Source organism: Salvelinus fontinalis, chromosome 37 (genome assembly GCF_029448725.1).
Source record: "Salvelinus fontinalis isolate EN_2023a chromosome 37, ASM2944872v1, whole genome shotgun sequence".
Lineage (NCBI taxonomy): Eukaryota > Metazoa > Chordata > Actinopteri > Salmoniformes > Salmonidae > Salvelinus > Salvelinus fontinalis.
The window spans coordinates 3,811,304-3,836,383 of NC_074701.1; the positions used below are offsets into that span (position 1 = coordinate 3,811,304).

The 25,080-nt window shown below is 38.2% G+C and overlaps 1 protein-coding gene across 2 annotated transcripts in view; it reads right to left on the reverse strand.

Moving 5' to 3' along the window:
• Positions 1–25,080, reverse strand: part of LOC129835989 (carbohydrate sulfotransferase 15-like) — a 172,093-nt gene that overhangs the window by 31,561 nt on the left and 115,452 nt on the right. For both annotated transcript variants that reach the window (XM_055901703.1, XM_055901704.1), the window contains exon 4: positions 12,707–12,853. In XM_055901703.1, coding sequence (XP_055757678.1) covers positions 12,707–12,853 — 147 coding nt within the window. The remainder of the gene's footprint in view (positions 1–12,706; positions 12,854–25,080) is intronic.

Genomic DNA, 25,080 nt, shown 5'->3' on the forward strand with positions numbered 1-25,080 from the left:
TGTTACCTATGATGATGTTGATATTACAGGTGTGTATTATGATGATGTTGATATTACAGGTGTGTATTATGATGATGTTGATATTACAGGTGTGTTACCTATGATGATGTTGATATTACAGGTGTGTATTATGATGATGTTGATATTACAGGTGTGTTACCTATGATGATGTTGATATTACAGGTGTGTTACCTATGATGATGTTGATATTACAGGTGTGTTACCTATGATGATGTTGATATTACAGGTGTGTTACCTATGATGATGTTGATATTACAGGTGTGTTACCTATGATGATGTTGATATTACAGGTGTGTTACCTATGATGATGTTGATATTACAGGTGTGTTACCTATGATGATGTTGATATTACAGGTGTGTTACCTATGATGATGTTGATATTACAGGTGTGTTACCTATGATGATGTTGATATTACAGGTGTGTTACCTATGATGATGTTGATATTACAGGTGTGTTACCTATGATGATGTTGATATTACAGGTGTGTACTATGATGATGTTGATATTACAGGTGTGTTACCTATGATGATGTTGATATTACAGGTGTGTACTTATGATGATGTTGATATTACAGGTGTGTTACCTATGATGATGTTGATATTACAGGTGTGTATCTATGATGATGTTGATATTACAGGTGTGTTACCTATGATGATGTTGATATTACAGGTGTGTTACCTATGATGATGTTGATATTACAGGTGTGTTACCTATGATGATGTTGATATTACAGGTGTGTTACCTATGATGATGTTGATATTACAGGTGTGTACTATGATGATGTTTATATTACAGGTGTGTTACCTATGATGATGTTGATATTACAGGTGTGTTACCTATGATGATGTTGATATTACAGGTGTGTACTATGATGATGTTGATATTACAGGTGTGTATTATGATGATGTTGATATTACAGGTGTGTTACCTATGATGATGTTGATATTACAGGTGTGTTACCTATGATGATGTTGATATTACAGGTGTGTTACCTATGATGATGTTGATATTACAGGTGTGTTACCTATGATGATGTTGATATTACAGGTGTGTTACCTATGATGATGTTGATATTACAGGTGTGTATCTATGATGATGTTGATATTACAGGTGTGTTACCTATGATGATGTTGATATTACAGGTGTGTTACCTATGATGATGTTGATATTACAGGTGTGTTACCTATGATGATGTTGATATTACAGGTGTGTTACCTATGATGATGTTGATATTACAGGTGTGTTACCTATGATGATGTTGATATTACAGGTGTGTTACCTATGATGATGTTGATATTACAGGTGTGTATCTATGATGATGTTGATATTACAGGTGTGTTACCTATGATGATGTTGATATTACAGGTGTGTTACCTATGATGATGTTGATATTACAGGTGTGTTACCTATGATGATGTTGATATTACAGGTGTGTTACCTATGATGATGTTGATATTACAGGTGTGTATCTATGATGATGTTGATATTACAGGTGTGTTACCTATGATGATGTTGATATTACAGGTGTGTTACCTATGATGATGTTGATATTACAGGTGTGTTACCTATGATGATGTTGATATTACAGGTGTGTTACCTATGATGATGTTGATATTACAGGTGTGTTACCTATGATGATGTTGATATTACAGGTGTGTACTATGATGATGTTGATATTACAGGTGTGTTACCTATGATGATGTTGATATTACAGGTGTGTACCTATGATGATGTTGATATTACAGGTGTGTTACCTATGATGATGTTGATATTACAGGTGTGTACTATGATGATGTTGATATTACAGGTGTGTTACCTATGATGATGTTGATATTACAGGTGTGTTACCTATGATGATGTTGATATTACAGGTGTGTATCTATGATGATGTTGATATTACAGGTGTGTTACCTATGATGATGTTGATATTACAGGTGTGTACTATGATGATGTTGATATTACAGGTGTGTTACCTATGATGATGTTGATATTACAGGTGTGTACCTATGATGATGTTGATATTACAGGTGTGTTACCTATGATGATGTTGATATTACAGGTGTGTACTATGATGATGTTGATATTACAGGTGTGTTACCTATGATGATGTTGATATTACAGGTGTGTACTATGATGATGTTGATATTACAGGTGTGTTACCTATGATGATGTTGATATTACAGGTGTGTTACCTATGATGATGTTGATATTACAGGTGTGTACCTATGATGATGTTGATATTACAGGTGTGTTACCTATGATGATGTTGATATTACAGGTGTGTTACCTATGATGATGTTGATATTACAGGTGTGTACTTATGATGATGTTGATATTACAGGTGTGTTACCTATGATGATGTTGATATTACAGGTGTGTACTATGATGATGTTGATATTACAGGTGTGTACTATGATGATGTTGATATTACAGGTGTGTTACCTATGATGATGTTGATATTACAGGTGTGTACTATGATGATGTTGATATTACAGGTGTGTACCTATGATGATGTTGATATTACAGGTGTGTATCTATGATGATGTTGATATTACAGGTGTGTTACCTATGATGATGTTGATATTACAGGTGTGTACTATGATGATGTTGATATTACAGGTGTGTACCTATGATGATGTTGATATTACAGGTGTGTTACCTATGATGATGTTGATATTACAGGTGTGTTACCTATGATGATGTTGATATTACAGGTGTGTTACCTATGATGATGTTGATATTACAGGTGTGTTACCTATGATGATGTTGATATTACAGGTGTGTTACCTATGATGATGTTGATATTACAGGTGTGTTACCTATGATGATGTTGATATTACAGGTGTGTTACCTATGATGATGTTGATATTACAGGTGTGTTACCTATGATGATGTTGATATTACAGGTGTGTTACCTATGATGATGTTGATATTACAGGTGTGTTACCTATGATGATGTTGATATTACAGGTGTGTTACCTATGATGATGTTGATATTACAGGTGTGTTACCTATGATGATGTTGATATTACAGGTGTGTTACCTATGATGATGTTGATATTACAGGTGTGTTACCTATGATGATGTTGATATTACAGGTGTGTATCTATGATGATGTTGATATTACAGGTGTGTTACCTATGATGATGTTGATATTACAGGTGTGTTACCTATGATGATGTTGATATTACAGGTGTGTTACCTATGATGATGTTGATATTACAGGTGTGTTACCTATGATGATGTTGATATTACAGGTGTGTATCTATGATGATGTTGATATTACAGGTGTGTTACCTATGATGATGTTGATATTACAGGTGTGTTACCTATGATGATGTTGATATTACAGGTGTGTTACCTATGATGATGTTGATATTACAGGTGTGTACTATGATGATGTTGATATTACAGGTGTGTTACCTATGATGATGTTGATATTACAGGTGTGTACTATGATGATGTTGATATTACAGGTGTGTACTATGATGATGTTGATATTACAGGTGTGTTACCTATGATGATGTTGATATTACAGGTGTGTACCTATGATGATGTTGATATTACAGGTGTGTTACCTATGATGATGTTGATATTACAGGTGTGTTACCTATGATGATGTTGATATTACAGGTGTGTATTATGATGATGTTGATATTACAGGTGTGTATCTATGATGATGTTGATATTACAGGTGTGTTACCTATGATGATGTTGATATTACAGGTGTGTTACCTATGATGATGTTGATATTACAGGTGTGTATCTATGATGATGTTGATATTACAGGTGTGTTACCTATGATGATGTTGATATTACAGGTGTGTACTATGATGATGTTGATATTACAGGTGTGTACTATGATGATGTTGATATTACAGGTGTGTTACCTATGATGATGTTGATATTACAGGTGTGTTACCTATGATGATGTTGATATTACAGGTGTGTATTATGATGATGTTGATATTACAGGTGTGTTACCTATGATGATGTTGATATTACAGGTGTGTTACCTATGATGATGTTGATATTACAGGTGTGTACTATGATGATGTTGATATTACAGGTGTGTTACCTATGATGATGTTGATATTACAGGTGTGTATCTATGATGATGTTGATATTACAGGTGTGTATCTATGATGATGTTGATATTACAGGTGTGTTACCTATGATGATGTTGATATTACAGGTGTGTTACCTATGATGATGTTGATATTACAGGTGTGTACTATGATGATGTTGATATTACAGGTGTGTTACCTATGATGATGTTGATATTACAGGTGTGTTACCTATGATGATGTTGATATTACAGGTGTGTACCTATGATGATGTTGATATTACAGGTGTGTTACCTATGATGATGTTGATATTACAGGTGTGTTACCTATGATGATGTTGATATTACAGGTGTGTTACCTATGATGATGTTGATATTACAGGTGTGTACTATGATGATGTTGATATTACAGGTGTGTTACCTATGATGATGTTGATATTACAGGTGTGTTACCTATGATGATGTTGATATTACAGGTGTGTTACCTATGATGATGTTGATATTACAGGTGTGTACTTATGATGATGTTGATATTACAGGTGTGTTACCTATGATGATGTTGATATTACAGGTGTGTTACCTATGATGATGTTGATATTACAGGTGTGTTACCTATGATGATGTTGATATTACAGGTGTGTACTATGATGATGTTGATATTACAGGTGTGTACCTATGATGATGTTGATATTACAGGTGTGTTACCTATGATGATGTTGATATTACAGGTGTGTTACCTATGATGATGTTGATATTACAGGTGTGTTACCTATGATGATGTTGATATTACAGGTGTGTTACCTATGATGATGTTGATATTACAGGTGTGTTACCTATGATGATGTTGATATTACAGGTGTGTTACTATGATGATGTTGATATTACAGGTGTGTACCTATGATGATGTTGATATTACAGGTGTGTTACCTATGATGATGTTGATATTACAGGTGTGTTACCTATGATGATGTTGATATTACAGGTGTGTACTATGATGATGTTGATATTACAGGTGTGTTACCTATGATGATGTTGATATTACAGGTGTGTTACCTATGATGATGTTGATATTACAGGTGTGTTACCTATGATGATGTTGATATTACAGGTGTGTTACCTATGATGATGTTGATATTACAGGTGTGTACTTATGATGATGTTGATATTACAGGTGTGTTACCTATGATGATGTTGATATTACAGGTGTGTTACCTATGATGATGTTGATATTACAGGTGTGTATTATGATGATGTTGATATTACAGGTGTGTTACCTATGATGATGTTGATATTACAGGTGTGTTACTATGATGATGTTGATATTACAGGTGTGTTACCTATGATGATGTTGATATTACAGGTGTGTTACCTATGATGATGTTGATATTACAGGTGTGTATCTATGATGATGTTGATATTACAGGTGTGTTACCTATGATGATGTTGATATTACAGGTGTGTTACCTATGATGATGTTGATATTACAGGTGTGTATTATGATGATGTTGATATTACAGGTGTGTATTATGATGATGTTGATATTACAGGTGTGTTACCTATGATGATGTTGATATTACAGGTGTGTTACCTATGATGATGTTGATATTACAGGTGTGTAACCTATGATGATGTTGATATTACAGGTGTGTTACCTATGATGATGTTGATATTACAGGTGTGTTACCTATGATGATGTTGATATTACAGGTGTGTATTATGATGATGTTGATATTACAGGTGTGTTACCTATGATGATGTTGATATTACAGGTGTGTTACCTATGATGATGTTGATATTACAGGTGTGTATCTATGATGATGTTGATATTACAGGTGTGTTACCTATGATGATGTTGATATTACAGGTGTGTTACCTATGATGATGTTGATATTACAGGTGTGTATTATGATGATGTTGATATTACAGGTGTGTTACCTATGATGATGTTGATATTACAGGTGTGTTACCTATGATGATGTTGATATTACAGGTGTGTACCTATGATGATGTTGATATTACAGGTGTGTATTATGATGATGTTGATATTACAGGTGTGTTACCTATGATGATGTTGATATTACAGGTGTGTTACCTATGATGATGTTGATATTACAGGTGTGTTACCTATGATGATGTTGATATTACAGGTGTGTTACCTATGATGATGTTGATATTACAGGTGTGTTACCTATGATGATGTTGATATTACAGGTGTGTACCTATGATGATGTTGATATTACAGGTGTGTTACCTATGATGATGTTGATATTACAGGTGTGTTACCTATGATGATGTTGATATTACAGGTGTGTTACCTATGATGATGTTGATATTACAGGTGTGTTACCTATGATGATGTTGATATTACAGGTGTGTACTATGATGATGTTGATATTACAGGTGTGTTACCTATGATGATGTTGATATTACAGGTGTGTTACCTATGATGATGTTGATATTACAGGTGTGTACTATGATGATGTTGATATTACAGGTGTGTTACCTATGATGATGTTGATATTACAGGTGTGTTACCTATGATGATGTTGATATTACAGGTGTGTTACCTATGATGATGTTGATATTACAGGTGTGTTACCTATGATGATGTTGATATTACAGGTGTGTTACCTATGATGATGTTGATATTACAGGTGTGTATCTATGATGATGTTGATATTACAGGTGTGTTACCTATGATGATGTTGATATTACAGGTGTGTTACCTATGATGATGTTGATATTACAGGTGTGTTACCTATGATGATGTTGATATTACAGGTGTGTTACCTATGATGATGTTGATATTACAGGTGTGTTTACTATGATGATGTTGATATTACAGGTGTGTTACCTATGATGATGTTGATATTACAGGTGTGTTACCTATGATGATGTTGATATTACAGGTGTGTTACCTATGATGATGTTGATATTACAGGTGTGTTACCTATGATGATGTTGATATTACAGGTGTGTTACCTATGATGATGTTGATATTACAGGTGTGTTACTATGATGATGTTGATATTACAGGTGTGTTACCTATGATGATGTTGATATTACAGGTGTGTATTATGATGATGTTGATATTACAGGTGTGTTACTATGATGATGTTGATATTACAGGTGTGTTACCTATGATGATGTTGATATTACAGGTGTGTTACCTATGATGATGTTGATATTACAGGTGTGTTACCTATGATGATGTTGATATTACAGGTGTGTTACCTATGATGATGTTGATATTACAGGTGTGTTACTATGATGATGTTGATATTACAGGTGTGTTACCTATGATGATGTTGATATTACAGGTGTGTTACCTATGATGATGTTGATATTACAGGTGTGTTACCTATGATGATGTTGATATTACAGGTGTGTATCTATGATGATGTTGATATTACAGGTGTGTACTATGATGATGTTGATATTACAGGTGTGTTACCTATGATGATGTTGATATTACAGGTGTGTTACCTATGATGATGTTGATATTACAGGTGTGTTACCTATGATGATGTTGATATTACAGGTGTGTACTATGATGATGTTGATATTACAGGTGTGTTACCTATGATGATGTTGATATTACAGGTGTGTTACCTATGATGATGTTGATATTACAGGTGTGTATCTATGATGATGTTGATATTACAGGTGTGTTACCTATGATGATGTTGATATTACAGGTGTGTTACCTATGATGATGTTGATATTACAGGTGTGTTACCTATGATGATGTTGATATTACAGGTGTGTTACCTATGATGATGTTGATATTACAGGTGTGTTACCTATGATGATGTTGATATTACAGGTGTGTTACCTATGATGATGTTGATATTACAGGTGTGTTACCTATGATGATGTTGATATTACAGGTGTGTTACCTATGATGATGTTGATATTACAGGTGTGTTACCTATGATGATGTTGATATTACAGGTGTGTTACCTATGATGATGTTGATATTACAGGTGTGTTACCTATGATGATGTTGATATTACAGGTGTGTTACCTATGATGATGTTGATATTACAGGTGTGTTACCTATGATGATGTTGATATTACAGGTGTGTTACCTATGATGATGTTGATATTACAGGTGTGTTACCTATGATGATGTTGATATTACAGGTGTGTTACCTATGATGATGTTGATATTACAGGTGTGTTACCTATGATGATGTTGATATTACAGGTGTGTACTATGATGATGTTGATATTACAGGTGTGTTACCTATGATGATGTTGATATTACAGGTGTGTTACCTATGATGATGTTGATATTACAGGTGTGTTACCTATGATGATGTTGATATTACAGGTGTGTTACCTATGATGATGTTGATATTACAGGTGTGTTACCTATGATGATGTTGATATTACAGGTGTGTATTATGATGATGTTGATATTACAGGTGTGTTACCTATGATGATGTTGATATTACAGGTGTGTTACCTATGATGATGTTGATATTACAGGTGTGTTACCTATGATGATGTTGATATTACAGGTGTGTTACCTATGATGATGTTGATATTACAGGTGTGTATCTATGATGATGTTGATATTACAGGTGTGTTACCTATGATGATGTTGATATTACAGGTGTGTTACCTATGATGATGTTGATATTACAGGTGTGTATTATGATGATGTTGATATTACAGGTGTGTTACCTATGATGATGTTGATATTACAGGTGTGTACTTATGATGATGTTGATATTACAGGTGTGTTACCTATGATGATGTTGATATTACAGGTGTGTTACCTATGATGATGTTGATATTACAGGTGTGTTACCTATGATGATGTTGATATTACAGGTGTGTACTATGATGATGTTGATATTACAGGTGTGTTACCTATGATGATGTTGATATTACAGGTGTGTTACCTATGATGATGTTGATATTACAGGTGTGTATTATGATGATGTTGATATTACAGGTGTGTTACCTATGATGATGTTGATATTACAGGTGTGTACCTATGATGATGTTGATATTACAGGTGTGTTATCTATGATGATGTTGATATTACAGGTGTGTTACTATGATGATGTTGATATTACAGGTGTGTTACCTATGATGATGTTGATATTACAGGTGTGTTACCTATGATGATGTTGATATTACAGGTGTGTTACCTATGATGATGTTGATATTACAGGTGTGTTACCTATGATGATGTTGATATTACAGGTGTGTTACCTATGATGATGTTGATATTACAGGTGTGTTACCTATGATGATGTTGATATTACAGGTGTGTTACCTATGATGATGTTGATATTACAGGTGTGTTACCTATGATGATGTTGATATTACAGGTGTGTACTATGATGATGTTGATATTACAGGTGTGTTACCTATGATGATGTTGATATTACAGGTGTGTATCTATGATGATGTTGATATTACAGGTGTGTATCTATGATGATGTTGATATTACAGGTGTGTTACCTATGATGATGTTGATATTACAGGTGTGTTACCTATGATGATGTTGATATTACAGGTGTGTTACCTATGATGATGTTGATATTACAGGTGTGTTACCTATGATGATGTTGATATTACAGGTGTGTTACCTATGATGATGTTGATATTACAGGTGTGTATTATGATGATGTTGATATTACAGGTGTGTTACCTATGATGATGTTGATATTACAGGTGTGTTACCTATGATGATGTTGATATTACAGGTGTGTATCTATGATGATGTTGATATTACAGGTGTGTATCTATGATGATGTTGATATTACAGGTGTGTTACCTATGATGATGTTGATATTACAGGTGTGTTACCTATGATGATGTTGATATTACAGGTGTGTTACCTATGATGATGTTGATATTACAGGTGTGTTACCTATGATGATGTTGATATTACAGGTGTGTATTATGATGATGTTGATATTACAGGTGTGTTACCTATGATGATGTTGATATTACAGGTGTGTTACCTATGATGATGTTGATATTACAGGTGTGTACTATGATGATGTTGATATTACAGGTGTGTATCTATGATGATGTTGATATTACAGGTGTGTTACCTATGATGATGTTGATATTACAGGTGTGTATCTATGATGATGTTGATATTACAGGTGTGTTACCTATGATGATGTTGATATTACAGGTGTGTTACCTATGATGATGTTGATATTACAGGTGTGTATTATGATGATGTTGATATTACAGGTGTGTTACCTATGATGATGTTGATATTACAGGTGTGTATTATGATGATGTTGATATTACAGGTGTGTTACCTATGATGATGTTGATATTACAGGTGTGTTACCTATGATGATGTTGATATTACAGGTGTGTTACCTATGATGATGTTGATATTACAGGTGTGTTACCTATGATGATGTTGATATTACAGGTGTGTTACTATGATGATGTTGATATTACAGGTGTGTTACCTATGATGATGTTGATATTACAGGTGTGTACCTATGATGATGTTGATATTACAGGTGTGTATTATGATGATGTTGATATTACAGGTGTGTTACCTATGATGATGTTGATATTACAGGTGTGTTACCTATGATGATGTTGATATTACAGGTGTGTATTATGATGATGTTGATATTACAGGTGTGTTACCTATGATGATGTTGATATTACAGGTGTGTTACCTATGATGATGTTGATATTACAGGTGTGTTACCTATGATGATGTTGATATTACAGGTGTGTTACCTATGATGATGTTGATATTACAGGTGTGTTACCTATGATGATGTTGATATTACAGGTGTGTTACCTATGATGATGTTGATATTACAGGTGTGTTACCTATGATGATGTTGATATTACAGGTGTGTACTATGATGATGTTGATATTACAGGTGTGTATTATGATGATGTTGATATTACAGGTGTGTTACCTATGATGATGTTGATATTACAGGTGTGTTACCTATGATGATGTTGATATTACAGGTGTGTTACCTATGATGATGTTGATATTACAGGTGTGTTACCTATGATGATGTTGATATTACAGGTGTGTTACCTATGATGATGTTGATATTACAGGTGTGTTACCTATGATGATGTTGATATTACAGGTGTGTTACCTATGATGATGTTGATATTACAGGTGTGTTACCTATGATGATGTTGATATTACAGGTGTGTTACCTATGATGATGTTGATATTACAGGTGTGTATTATGATGATGTTGATATTACAGGTGTGTATTATGATGATGTTGATATTACAGGTGTGTATTATGATGATGTTGATATTACAGGTGTGTTACCTATGATGATGTTGATATTACAGGTGTGTTACCTATGATGATGTTGATATTACAGGTGTGTTACCTATGATGATGTTGATATTACAGGTGTGTTACCTATGATGATGTTGATATTACAGGTGTGTTACCTATGATGATGTTGATATTACAGGTGTGTTACCTATGATGATGTTGATATTACAGGTGTGTATTATGATGATGTTGATATTACAGGTGTGTTACCTATGATGATGTTGATATTACAGGTGTGTTACCTATGATGATGTTGATATTACAGGTGTGTATTATGATGATGTTGATATTACAGGTGTGTTACCTATGATGATGTTGATATTACAGGTGTGTATTATGATGATGTTGATATTACAGGTGTGTATTATGATGATGTTGATATTACAGGTGTGTTACCTATGATGATGTTGATATTACAGGTGTGTTACCTATGATGATGTTGATATTACAGGTGTGTATTATGATGATGTTGATATTACAGGTGTGTTACCTATGATGATGTTGATATTACAGGTGTGTTACCTATGATGATGTTGATATTACAGGTGTGTACTATGATGATGTTGATATTACAGGTGTGTATTATGATGATGTTGATATTACAGGTGTGTATTATGATGATGTTGATATTACAGGTGTGTACTTATGATGATGTTGATATTACAGGTGTGTTACCTATGATGATGTTGATATTACAGGTGTGTTACCTATGATGATGTTGATATTACAGGTGTGTATTATGATGATGTTGATATTACAGGTGTGTAACATATGATGATGTTGATATTACAGGTGTGTTACCTATGATGATGTTGATATTACAGGTGTGTTACCTATGATGATGTTGATATTACAGGTGTGTTACCTATGATGATGTTGATATTACAGGTGTGTTACCTATGATGATGTTGATATTACAGGTGTGTATTATGATGATGTTGATATTACAGGTGTGTATTATGATGATGTTGATATTACAGGTGTGTATTATGATGATGTTGATATTACAGGTGTGTATTATGATGATGTTGATATTACAGGTGTGTTACCTATGATGATGTTGATATTACAGGTGTGTTACCTATGATGATGTTGATATTACAGGTGTGTATTATGATGATGTTGATATTACAGGTGTGTATTATGATGATGTTGATATTACAGGTGTGTTACCTATGATGATGTTGATATTACAGGTGGGTTACCTATGATGATGTTGATATTACAGGTGTGTTACCTATGATGATGTTGATATTACAGGTGTGTATTATGATGATGTTGATATTACAGGTGTGTTACCTATGATGATGTTGTGTTGCTCTGGGGCTCCGGAGTGGGCGTTTCCCATCAGGTTGTCTTGGATCTGATAGGCTGCCAGGTCAAACAGATCCAAATAGTCTTCTACTGGGTAACGGTCGTGGAACCCCTCACTCAGACGGATTATACCTGGAGGGAGGGAGGGAGAGAGGGAGGAGAGAGATGGAGGGAGGATAGAGGGAGGAGGCAGGGAGGGAGGGAATAGAGGGAGGAGAGAGGGAGGAGAGATGGAGGAAGGAGAGAGGGAGGAGAGATTTAGGGAGGATAGAGGGAGGAGAGATGGAGGGAGAGAGGAGGGAGGGAGGAGGGAGGAGAGAGGGAGGGAGGGAGGAGGGAGGAGAGAGGGAGGGAGAGATGGAGGGAGGAGAGAGGGAGGAGAGAGGGAGGGAGAGATGGAGGGAGGAGAGAGGGAGGGAGAGATGGAGGGAGAGATGGAGGGAGGAGAGAGGGAGGGAGGGAGGAGGGAGGAGAGAGGGAGGGAGGGAGGAGGGAGGAGAGAGTGAGGGAGGGAGGAGGGAGGAGAGAGGGAGGAGAGAGGGAGGGAGGGAGGATAGAGGGAGGAGAGAGGGAGGGAGGGAGGAGAGAGGGAGGAAGGGAGGAGGGAGGAGGGAGGGAGGGAGGAGGGAGGAGAGAGGGAGGAAGGGAGGAGGGAGGAGAGAGGGAGGGAGGGAGAGATGGAGGGAGGGAGAGATGGAGGGAGGGAGGATAGAGGGAGGAGAGAGGGAGGGAGGGAGGAGGGAGGAGAGAGGGAGGAAGGGAGGACGGAGGAGAGAGGGAGGAAGGGAGGAGGGAGGAGAGAGGGAGGAAGGGAGGAGGGAGGAGAGAGGGAGGAAGGGAGGAGGGAGGAGAGAGGGAGGGAGGGAGGAGGGAGGAGAGAGGGAGGAGAGAGTGAGGGAGGGAGGGAGAGATGGAGGAAGAGAGGAGAGAGGGAGTGAGGAGAGGGAGGGAGGAGAGAGGGGAGACGGAGGGAGGGAACGGCGGGAGAACAAAAGAGAACGATAGACAAAGAATGATAGAGAGAGAGAAAGAGAAAAAAAGAGGGAGAACGCAACGTTAGTAAATGTCACTCTCCTCAAGTCATTCATAGATAGTAAAACCGCTCAGCGGGTCGACAGTTTTAGTCCAAATCAAAGCACTACCTGACATGTTGTGCTTCACGTAAACCCACAGGGTCAGCTTGATCTATACAGGAACATCTGTCTGTTTCTCGTCACAGTGACACAGAAATACCAGGCTATAGCCTGAGAGTCGCAGGGCCAGGTGAGATACTGGTTCACTGTTATCAGCAGACTGATATGATTATACACATAGGAGGCGTTCCAAATGGAATCCTTTCCCCCTAGGTAGTGCACTACTTTTGACAAGAGTCTATTGGGAAAAGGGTTCCATTTGAGAGATATACATACAGTATAACACGGCAGTTAGTTTTCCCCAGGATTAGAGGCTGACCTCAGAATTAGAGACCTTTATATACACAATATGACACTACAGTTAGTTTTCCCCAGGATTAGAGGCTTTATACAGTATAAAACAGCTGTTAGTTTCCCCCAGGATTAGAGGCTTTATACAGTATAAAACCACTGTTAGTTTCCCCCAGGATTAGAGGCTTTATACAGTATAAAACGGCTGTTAGTTTCCCCCAGGATTAGAGGCTTTATACAGTATAAAACGGCTGTTAGTTTTCACCAGGATTAGAGGCTGACCTCAGGATTAGAGGCTTTGTGGTTCGACAGTATAAACCACTACCCTGTTAAACAATAAACACCTTGAATTGTAAATCCTCACCACAATGTAGGGTTTATCAGTTTAAGTGTCCCTGGCTAACAATGCTAGTTTCCTGATGCTCGGTTGCAGTGCACAGTCTCGTTAGCAGGTTGACGTTATTGTCATGAGTCCTGCCCTGGAGGCAAAACTGAGCTGTATACATGGGCCAGATGCTAACACTAAAATTACATTATAGTAGAGAGAGAAAGAGGAGAGAGAAGAGAGAGAAGGAAAAAGAGAGAGAAGGAGAGAGGGGGAGAGAGCGAGATAGAATGAGAGAGAGAGAGAGAGAGGGGAGGAAAGAGAGAGAGAGAGAGAGAGGGGAGGAAAGAGAGAGAGAGAGGAGGAGGGAGGGGGGGAGAAAGAGGTGGGAGGGGGGGGAGAGAGAGAGAGAAGGAGAGGGAGAGAGAGAGAGAGAGAGAGAGAGAGAGAGAGAGAGAGAGAGAGAGAGAGAGAGAGAGAGAGAGGGGGTGAGAGAGAGAGAGAGAGAGAGAGAGAGAGGAGGGAGAGAGAGAGAGGAGGGAGAGAGAGAGAGGAAGAGGGAGAGAGAGAGAGGGGGTCGGAAGAGAGAGAGGGGGGGAGGAAGAGGACGAGTCTAACTAAAGACCACAATAACTCAGAGTCCTGAACCAGACCACACACACACACACACACACACAGGGTTGGAGCGTGAACGGAACTACAACTAAAGGAAACAAATAGAACAAAAGCCAAAAGCTGCAAATCTCATTTCCTGTTTTGAAGAGATTTTCTAGAACCAGTTTCTCATTCAGGTCAACTGGGATTTCACCATGACTCCCCGTTCTGTTTCCACACGGCTATAACTTCCCATATCGTCCCATCTGTGGCGGCTGCTAGGCTTTCACCATTACAGAGGCACATGGAGAGAACAGCACATGATAGAGTCATACACAGAGCGATGAACTCAACACATTCTCCAACGCCCCCAGATCTGTCAAACAGGACAACAGGCTATCAAAGAAACTGTGTTTATAACAGGAGAACAGGTTATTAAATCTCTGTGTTTATAACAGGAGAACAGGTTATTAAATCTCCGTGTTTATAACAGGAGAACAGGTTATTAAATCTCCGTGTTTATAACAGGAGAACAGGTTATTAAATCTCTGTGTTTATAACAGGAGAACAGGTTATTAAATCTCTGTGTTTATAACAGGAGAACAGGTTATTAAATCTCTGGGTTTATAACAGGACAACAGGCTATCAAAGAAACTGTGTTTATAACAGGACACCAGGCTATCAAAGAAACTGTGTTTATAACAGGACACCAGGCTATCAAAGAAACTGTGTTTATAACAGGACAACAGGCTATCAAAGAAACTGTGTTTATAACAGGAGAACAGGTTATTAAATCTCCGTGTTTATAACAGAAGAACAGGTTATTAAATCTCCGTGTTTATAACAGGAGAACAGGTTATTAAATCTCTGTGTTTATAACAGGAGAACAGGTTATTAAATCTGTGTTTATAACAGGAGAACAGGTTATTAAATCTCCGTGTTTATAACAGGAGAACAGGTTATTAAATCTCTGTGTTTATAACAGGAGAACAGGTTATTAAATCTGTGTTTATAACAGGAGAACAGGTTATTAAATCTGTGTTTATAACAGGAGAACAGGTTATTAAATCTCTGTGTTTATAACAGGAGAACAGGTTATTAAATCTCTGTGTTTATAACAGGAGAACAGGTTATTAAATCTCTGTGTTTATAACAGGAGAACAGGTTATTAAATCTCTGTGTTTATAACAGGACAACAGGCTATCAAAGAAACTGTGTTTATAACAGGAGAACAGGTTATTAAATCTGTGTTTATAACAGGAGAACAGGTTATTAAATCTCTGTGTTTATAACAGGAGAACAGGTTATTAAATCTCTGTGTTTATAACAGGAGAACAGGTTATTAAATCTCCGTGTTTATAACAGGAGAACAGGTTATTAAATCTCCGTTTTTATAACAGGAGAACAGGTTATTAAAGAAACTGTGTTTATAACAGGACAACAGGTTATTAAATCTCTGTCACGATCGTCAAAGGGAGAGAGAGAGGACCAAGGCGCAGCGCGTGAAAAATACATCTTCTCTTTATTATCAGAGGGAAAACGAAACAAAACAACAAACAGACGACCGTGAAGCTATAAATCTAGATAGTACTGACACAAACACTACACATAGACACAGACAATTACCCACAAAAAAACCTAGTGCCTATGGCTGCCTTAAATATGGCTCCCAATCAGAGACAATTAATGACATCTGTCTCTGATTGAGAACCCTTCAGGCAACCATAGACACAGCTAGACTTCTATACTAAACATAAACCCAACTACTCTAATAAACCCCCTAACCCTTACAACCACCCTAGACACTACAAAAAACACATACATTCCCCATGTCACACCCTGACCTAACTAAAATAATTAAGAAAACAAAGATAACTAAGGCCAGGGTGTGACAATCTCCGTGTTTATAACAGGAGAACAGGTTATTAAATCTCTGTGTTTATAACAGGAGAACAGGTTATTAAATCTCTGTGTTTATAACAGGAGAACAGGTTATTAAATCTGTGTTTATAACAGGAGAACAGGTTATTAAATCTGTGTTTATAACAGGAGAACAGGTTATTAAATCTGTGTTTATAACAGGAGAACAGGTTATTAAATCTGTGTTTATAACAGGAGAACAGGTTATTAAATCTGTGTTTATAACAGGAGAACAGGTTATTAAATCTCCGTGTTTATAACAGGACACCAGGCTATCAAATAAACTGTGTTTATAACAGGACAACAGGCTATCAAATAAACTGTGTTTATAACAGGACAACAGGTTATTAAATATGTTTATAACAGGAGAACAGGTTATTAAATCTGTGTTTATAACAGGAGAACAGGTTATTAAATCTCTGTGTTTATAACAGGAGAACAGGTTATTAAATCTCTGTGTTTATAACAGGAGAACAGGTTATTAAATCTGTGTTTATAACAGGATAACAGACTATCAAGGCCCTGTGTTAATAACAGACTATCAAGGCCCTGTGTTAATAACAGGAGAACAGACTATCAAGGCCCTGTGTTAATAACAGGAGAACAGACTATCAAGGCCCTGTGTTAATAACAGACTATCAAGGCCCTGTGTTAATAACAGGAGAACAGACTATCAAGGCCCTGTGTTAATAACAGGATAACAGACTATCAAGGCCCTGTGTTAATAACAGGATAACAGACTATCAAGGCCCTGTGTTAATAACAGGAGAACAGACTATCAAGGCCCTGTGTTAATAACAGACTATCAAGGCCCTGTGTTAATAACAGGAGAACAGACTATCAAGGCCCTGTGTTAATAACAGGAGAACAGACTATCAAGGCCCTGTGTTAATAACAGGATAACAGACTATCAAGGCCCTGTGTTAATAACAGACTATCAAGGCCCTGTGTTAATAACAGACTATCAAGGCCCTGTGTTAATAACAGACTATCAAGGCCCTGTGTTAATAACAGACTATCAAGGCCCTGTGTTAATAACAGGAGAACAGACTATCAAGGCCCTGTGTTAATAACAGACTATCAAGGCCCTGTGTTAATAACAGACTATCAAGGCCCTGTGTTAATAACAGACTATCAAGGCCCTGTGTTAATAACAGACTATCAAGGCCCTGTGTTAATAACAGACTATCAAGGCCCTGTGTTAATAACAGACTATCAAGGCCCTGTGTTAATAACAGACTATCAAGGCCCTGTGTTAATAACAGACTATCAAGGCCCTGTGTTAATAACAGACTATCAAGGCCCTGTGTTAATAACAGACTATCAAGGCCCTGTGTTAATAACAGACTATCAAGGCCCTGTGTTAATAACAGGAGAACAGACTATCAAGGCCCTGTGTGTATAACAGACTATCAAGGCCCTGTGTTAATAACAGACTATCAAGGCCCTGTGTTAATAACAGGAGAACAGACTATCAAGGCCCTGTGTTAATAACAGACTATCAAGGCCCTGTGTTAATAACAGACTATCAAGGCCCTGTGTTAATAACAGACTATCAAGGCCCTGTGTTAATAACAGACTATCAAGGCCCTGTGTTAATAACAGGAGAACAGACTATCAAGGCCCTGTGTTAATAACAGGATAACAGACTATCAAGGCCCTGTGTTAATAACAGACTATCAAGGCCCTGTGTTTATAACAGGAGAACAGACTATCAAGGCCCTGTGTTAATAACAGGAGAACAGACTATCAAGGCCCTGTGTTAATAACAGGATAACAGACTATCAAGGCCCTGTGTTAATAACAGGAGAACAGACTATCAAGGCCCTGTGTTAATAACAGACTATCAAGGCCCTGTGTTAATAACAGACTATCAAGGCCCTGTGTTAATAACAGACTATCAAGGCCCTGTGTTAATAACAGGAGAACAGACTATCAAGGCCCTGTGTTAATAACAGGAGAACAGACTATCAAGGCCCTGTGTTAATAACAGGAGAACAGACTATCAAGGCCCTGTGTTAATAACAGACTATCAAGGCCCTGTGTTTATAACAGGAGAACAGACTATCAAGGCCCTGTGTTAATAACAGACTATCAAGGCCCTGTGTTAATAACAGGAGAACAGACTATCAAGGCCCTGTGTTAATAACAGGAGAACAGACTATCAAGGCCCTGTGTTTAAACAGGATAACAGACTATCAAGGCCCTGTGTTAATAACAGACTATCAAGGCCCTGTGTTAATAACAGACTATCAAGGCCCTGTGTTAATAACAGACTATCAAGGCCCTGTGTTAATAACAGACTATCAAGGCCCTGTGTTAATAACAGACTATCAAGGCCCTGTGTTAATAACAGGAGAACAGACTATCAAGGCCCTGTGTTAATAACAGACTATCAAGGCCCTGTGTTAATAACAGACTATCAAGGCCCTGTGTTAATAACAGACTATCAAGGCCCTGTGTTAATAACAGGAGAACAGACTATCAAGGCCCTGTGTTAATAACAGACTATCAAGGCCCTGTGTTAATAACAGACTATCAAGGCCCTGTGTTAATAACAGACTATCAAGGCCCTGTGTTAATAACAGGATAACAGACTATCAAGGCCCTGTGTTAATAACAGACTATCAAGGCCCTGTGTTAATAACAGACTATCAAGGCCCTGTGTTAATAACAGGATAACAGACTATCAAGGCCCTGTGTTAATAACAGACTATCAAGGCCCTGTGTTAATAACAGGAGAACAGACTATCAAGGCCCTGTGTTAATAACAGACTATCAAGGCCCTGTGTTAATAACAGGAGAACAGACTATCAAGGCCCTGTGTTAATAACAGACTATCAAGGCCCTGTGTTAATAACAGACTATCAAGGCCCTGTGTTAATAACAGGAGAACAGACTATCAAGGCCCTGTGTTAATAACAGACTATCAAGGCCCTGTGTTAATAACAGGAGAACAGACTATCAAGGCCCTGTGTTAATAACAGACTATCAAGGCCCTGTGTTAATAACAGGAGAACAGACTATCAAGGCCCTGTGTTAATAACAGGATAACAGACTATCAAGGCCCTGTGTTAATAACAGACTATCAAGGCCCTGTGTTAATAACAGACTATCAAGGCCCTGTGCTAATAACAGACTATCAAGGCCCTGTGTTAATAACAGGAGAACAGACTATCAAGGCCCTGTGTTAATAACAGACTATCAAGGCCCTGTGTTTATAACAGGAGAACAGACTATCAAGGCCCTGTGTTAATAACAGGAGAACAGACTATCAAGGCCCTGTGTTAATAACAGACTATCAAGGCCCTGTGTTAATAACAGGAGAACAGACTATCAAGGCCCTGTGTTAATAACAGGAGAACAGACTATCAAGGCCCTGTGTTTATAACAGGAGAACAGACTATCAAGGCCCTGTGTTAATAACAGGAGAACAGACTATCAAGGCCCTGTGTTAATAACAGACTATCAAGGCCCTGTGTTAATAACAGACTATCAAGGCCCTGTGTTAATAACAGGAGAACAGACTATCAAGGCCCTGTGTTAATAACAGGATAACAGACTATCAAGGCCCTGTGTTAATAACAGACTATCAAGGCCCTGTGTTAATAACAGACTATCAAGGCCCTGTGTTAATAACAGACTATCAAGGCCCTGTGTTAATAACAGACTATCAAGGCCCTGTGTTAATAACAGGAGAACAGACTATCAAGGCCCTGTGTTAATAACAGGAGAACAGACTATCAAGGCCCTGTGTTAATAACAGGATAACAGACTATCAAGGCCCTGTGTTTATAACAGGAGAACAGACTATCAAGGCCCTGTGTTAATAACAGGAGAACAGACTATCAAGGCCCTGTGTTAATAACAGGATAACAGACTATCAAGGCCCTGTGTTAATAACAGACTATCAAGGCCCTGTGTTAATAACAGGAGAACAGACTATCAAGGCCCTGTGTTAATAACAGACTATCAAGGCCCTGTGTTAATAACAGGAGAACAGACTATCAAGGCCCTGTGTTAATAACAGACTATCAAGGCCCTGTGTTAATAACAGACTATCAAGGCCCTGTGTTAATAACAGGAGAACAGACTATCAAGGCCCTGTGTTAATAACAGGAGAACAGACTATCAAGGCCCTGTGTTAATAACAGGATAACAGACTATCAAGGCCCTGTGTTAATAACAGACTATCAAGGCCCTGTGTTAATAACAGACTATCAAGGCCCTGTGTTAATAACAGACTATCAAGGCCCTGTGTTAATAACAGGAGAACAGACTATCAAGGCCCTGTGTTAATAACAGACTATCAAGGCCCTGTGTTAATAACAGACTATCAAGGCCCTGTGTTAATAACAGACTATCAAGGCCCTGTGTTAATAACAGGATAACAGACTATCAAGGCCCTGTGTTAATAACAGACTATCAAGGCCCTGTGTTAATAACAGACTATCAAGGCCCTGTGTTAATAACAGGATAACAGACTATCAAGGCCCTGTGTTAATAACAGACTATCAAGGCCCTGTGTTAATAACAGGAGAACAGACTATCAAGGCCCTGTGTTAATAACAGACTATCAAGGCCCTGTGTTAATAACAGGAGAACAGACTATCAAGGCCCTGTGTTAATAACAGACTATCAAGGCCCTGTGTTAATAACAGACTATCAAGGCCCTGTGTTAATAACAGGAGAACAGACTATCAAGGCCCTGTGTTAATAACAGACTATCAAGGCCCTGTGTTAATAACAGGAGAACAGACTATCAAGGCCCTGTGTTAATAACAGACTATCAAGGCCCTGTGTTAATAACAGGAGAACAGACTATCAAGGCCCTGTGTTAATAACAGGATAACAGACTATCAAGGCCCTGTGTTAATAACAGACTATCAAGGCCCTGTGTTAATAACAGACTATCAAGGCCCTGTGCTAATAACAGACTATCAAGGCCCTGTGTTAATAACAGGAGAACAGACTATCAAGGCCCTGTGTTAATAACAGACTATCAAGGCCCTGTGTTTATAACAGGAGAACAGACTATCAAGGCCCTGTGTTAATAACAGGAGAACAGACTATCAAGGCCCTGTGTTAATAACAGACTATCAAGGCCCTGTGTTAATAACAGGAGAACAGACTATCAAGGCCCTGTGTTAATAACAGGAGAACAGACTATCAAGGCCCTGTGTTTATAACAGGAGAACAGACTATCAAGGCCCTGTGTTAATAACAGGAGAACAGACTATCAAGGCCCTGTGTTAATAACAGACTATCAAGGCCCTGTGTTAATAACAGACTATCAAGGCCCTGTGTTAATAACAGGAGAACAGACTATCAAGGCCCTGTGTTAATAACAGGATAACAGACTATCAAGGCCCTGTGTTAATAACAGACTATCAAGGCCCTGTGTTAATAACAGACTATCAAGGCCCTGTGTTAATAACAGACTATCAAGGCCCTGTGTTAATAACAGACTATCAAGGCCCTGTGTTAATAACAGGAGAACAGACTATCAAGGCCCTGTGTTAATAACAGGAGAACAGACTATCAAGGCCCTGTGTTAATAACAGGATAACAGACTATCAAGGCCCTGTGTTTATAACAGGAGAACAGACTATCAAGGCCCTGTGTTAATAACAGGAGAACAGACTATCAAGGCCCTGTGTTAATAACAGGATAACAGACTATCAAGGCCCTGTGTTAATAACAGACTATCAAGGCCCTGTGTTAATAACAGGAGAACAGACTATCAAGGCCCTGTGTTAATAACAGACTATCAAGGCCCTGTGTTAATAACAGGAGAACAGACTATCAAGGCCCTGTGTTAATAACAGACTATCAAGGCCCTGTGTTAATAACAGACTATCAAGGCCCTGTGTTAATAACAGGAGAACAGACTATCAAGGCCCTGTGTTAATAACAGGAGAACAGACTATCAAGGCCCTGTGTTAATAACAGGAGAACAGACTATCAAGGCCCTGTGTTAATAACAGGAGAACAGACTATCAAGGCCCTGTGTTAATAACAGACTATCAAGGCCCTGTGTTAATAACAGGAGAACAGACTATCAAGGCCCTGTTTTAATAACAGACTATCAAGGCCCTGTTTTAATAACAGACTATCAAGGCCCTGTGTTAATAACAGACTATCAAGGCCCTGTGTTAATAACAGGAGAACAGACTATCAAGGCCCTGTGTTAATAACAGACTATCAAGGCCCTGTGTTAATAACAGACTATCAAGGCCCTGTGTTAATAACAGGAGAACAGACTATCAAGGCCCTGTGTTAATAACAGACTATCAAGGCCCTGTGTTAATAACAGACTATCAAGGCCCTGTGTTAATAACAGGATAACAGACTATCAAGGCCCTGTGTTAATAACAGACTATCAAGGCCCTGTGTTAATAACAGACTATCAAGGCCCTGTGTTAATAACAGGAGAACAGACTATCAAGGCCCTGTGTTAATAACAGGAGAACAGACTATCAAGGCCCTGTGTTAATAACAGACTATCAAGGCCCTGTGTTAATAACAGGAGAACAGACTATCAAGGCCCTGTGTTAATAACAGGATAACAGACTATCAAGGCCCTGTGTTAATAACAGACTATCAAGGCCCTGTGTTAATAACAGACTATCAAGGCCCTGTGTTAATAACAGACTATCAAGGCCCTGTGTTTATAACAGGAGAACAGACTATCAAGGCCCTGTGTTAATAACAGGAGAACAGACTATCAAGGCCCTGTGTTAATAACAGACTATCAAGGCCCTGTGTTAATAACAGACTATCAAGGCCCTGTGTTAATAACAGGAGAACAGACTATCAAGGCCCTGTGTTAATAACAGACTATCAAGGCCCTGTGTTAATAACAGACTATCAAGGCCCTGTGTTAATAACAGACTATCAAGGCCCTGTGTTAATAACAGGAGAACAGACTATCAAGGCCCTGTGTTAATAACAGACTATCAAGGCCCTGTGTTAATAACAGGAGAACAGACTATCAAGGCCCTGTGTTAATAACAGGATAACAGACTATCAAGGCCCTGTGTTAATAACAGACTATCAAGGCCCTGTGTTAATAACAGACTATCAAGGCCCTGTGTTAATAACAGACTATCAAGGCCCTGTGTTTATAACAGGAGAACAGACTATCAAGGCCCTGTGTTAATAACAGACTATCAAGGCCCTGTGTTAATAACAGACTATCAAGGCCCTGTGTTAATAACAGACTATCAAGGCCCTGTGTTAATAACAGGAGAACAGACTATCAAGGCCCTGTGTTAATAACAGACTATCAAGGCCCTGTGTTAATAACAGACTATCAAGGCCCTGTGTTAATAACAGGAGAACAGACTATCAAGGCCCTGTGTTAATAACAGACTATCAAGGCCCTGTGTTAATAACAGACTATCAAGGCCCTGTGTTAATAACAGACTATCAAGGCCCTGTGTTAATAACAGACTATCAAGGCCCTGTGTTAATAACAGACTATCAAGGCCCTGTGTTAATAACAGACTATCAAGGCCCTGTGTTAATAACAGACTATCAAGGCCCTGTGTTAATAACAGACTATCAAGGCCCTTTGTTAATAACAGACTATCAAGGCCCTGTGTTAATAACAGACTATCAAGGCCCTGTGTTAATAACAGGAGAACAGACTATCAAGGCCCTGTGTTAATAACAGGAGAACAGACTATCAAGGCCCTGTGTTAATAACAGGAGAACAGACTATCAAGGCCCTGTGTGTATAACTTCCACCTCTACACACACACACACACAGACTGTTGGGTTTGTACTGTAGCGTTTGACAGGATATCTAAATACCACCACAACAGGAAACAACAGGAAACCGTGGGTTTATTTATACTCCACGTACATTACATTTACATTTACATTTTAGTCATTTAGCAGAAGCTCTTATCCAGAGCGACTTACAGTAGAGTGCATACATTTTACATTTTTACATTTTATTACATTTACATACTGAGACAAGGATATCCCTACCGGCAAAACCCTCCCTAACCCGGACGACGCTATGCCAATTGTGCGTCGCCCCACGGACCTCTCGGTCGCGGCCGGCTGCGACAGAGCCTGGGCGCGAA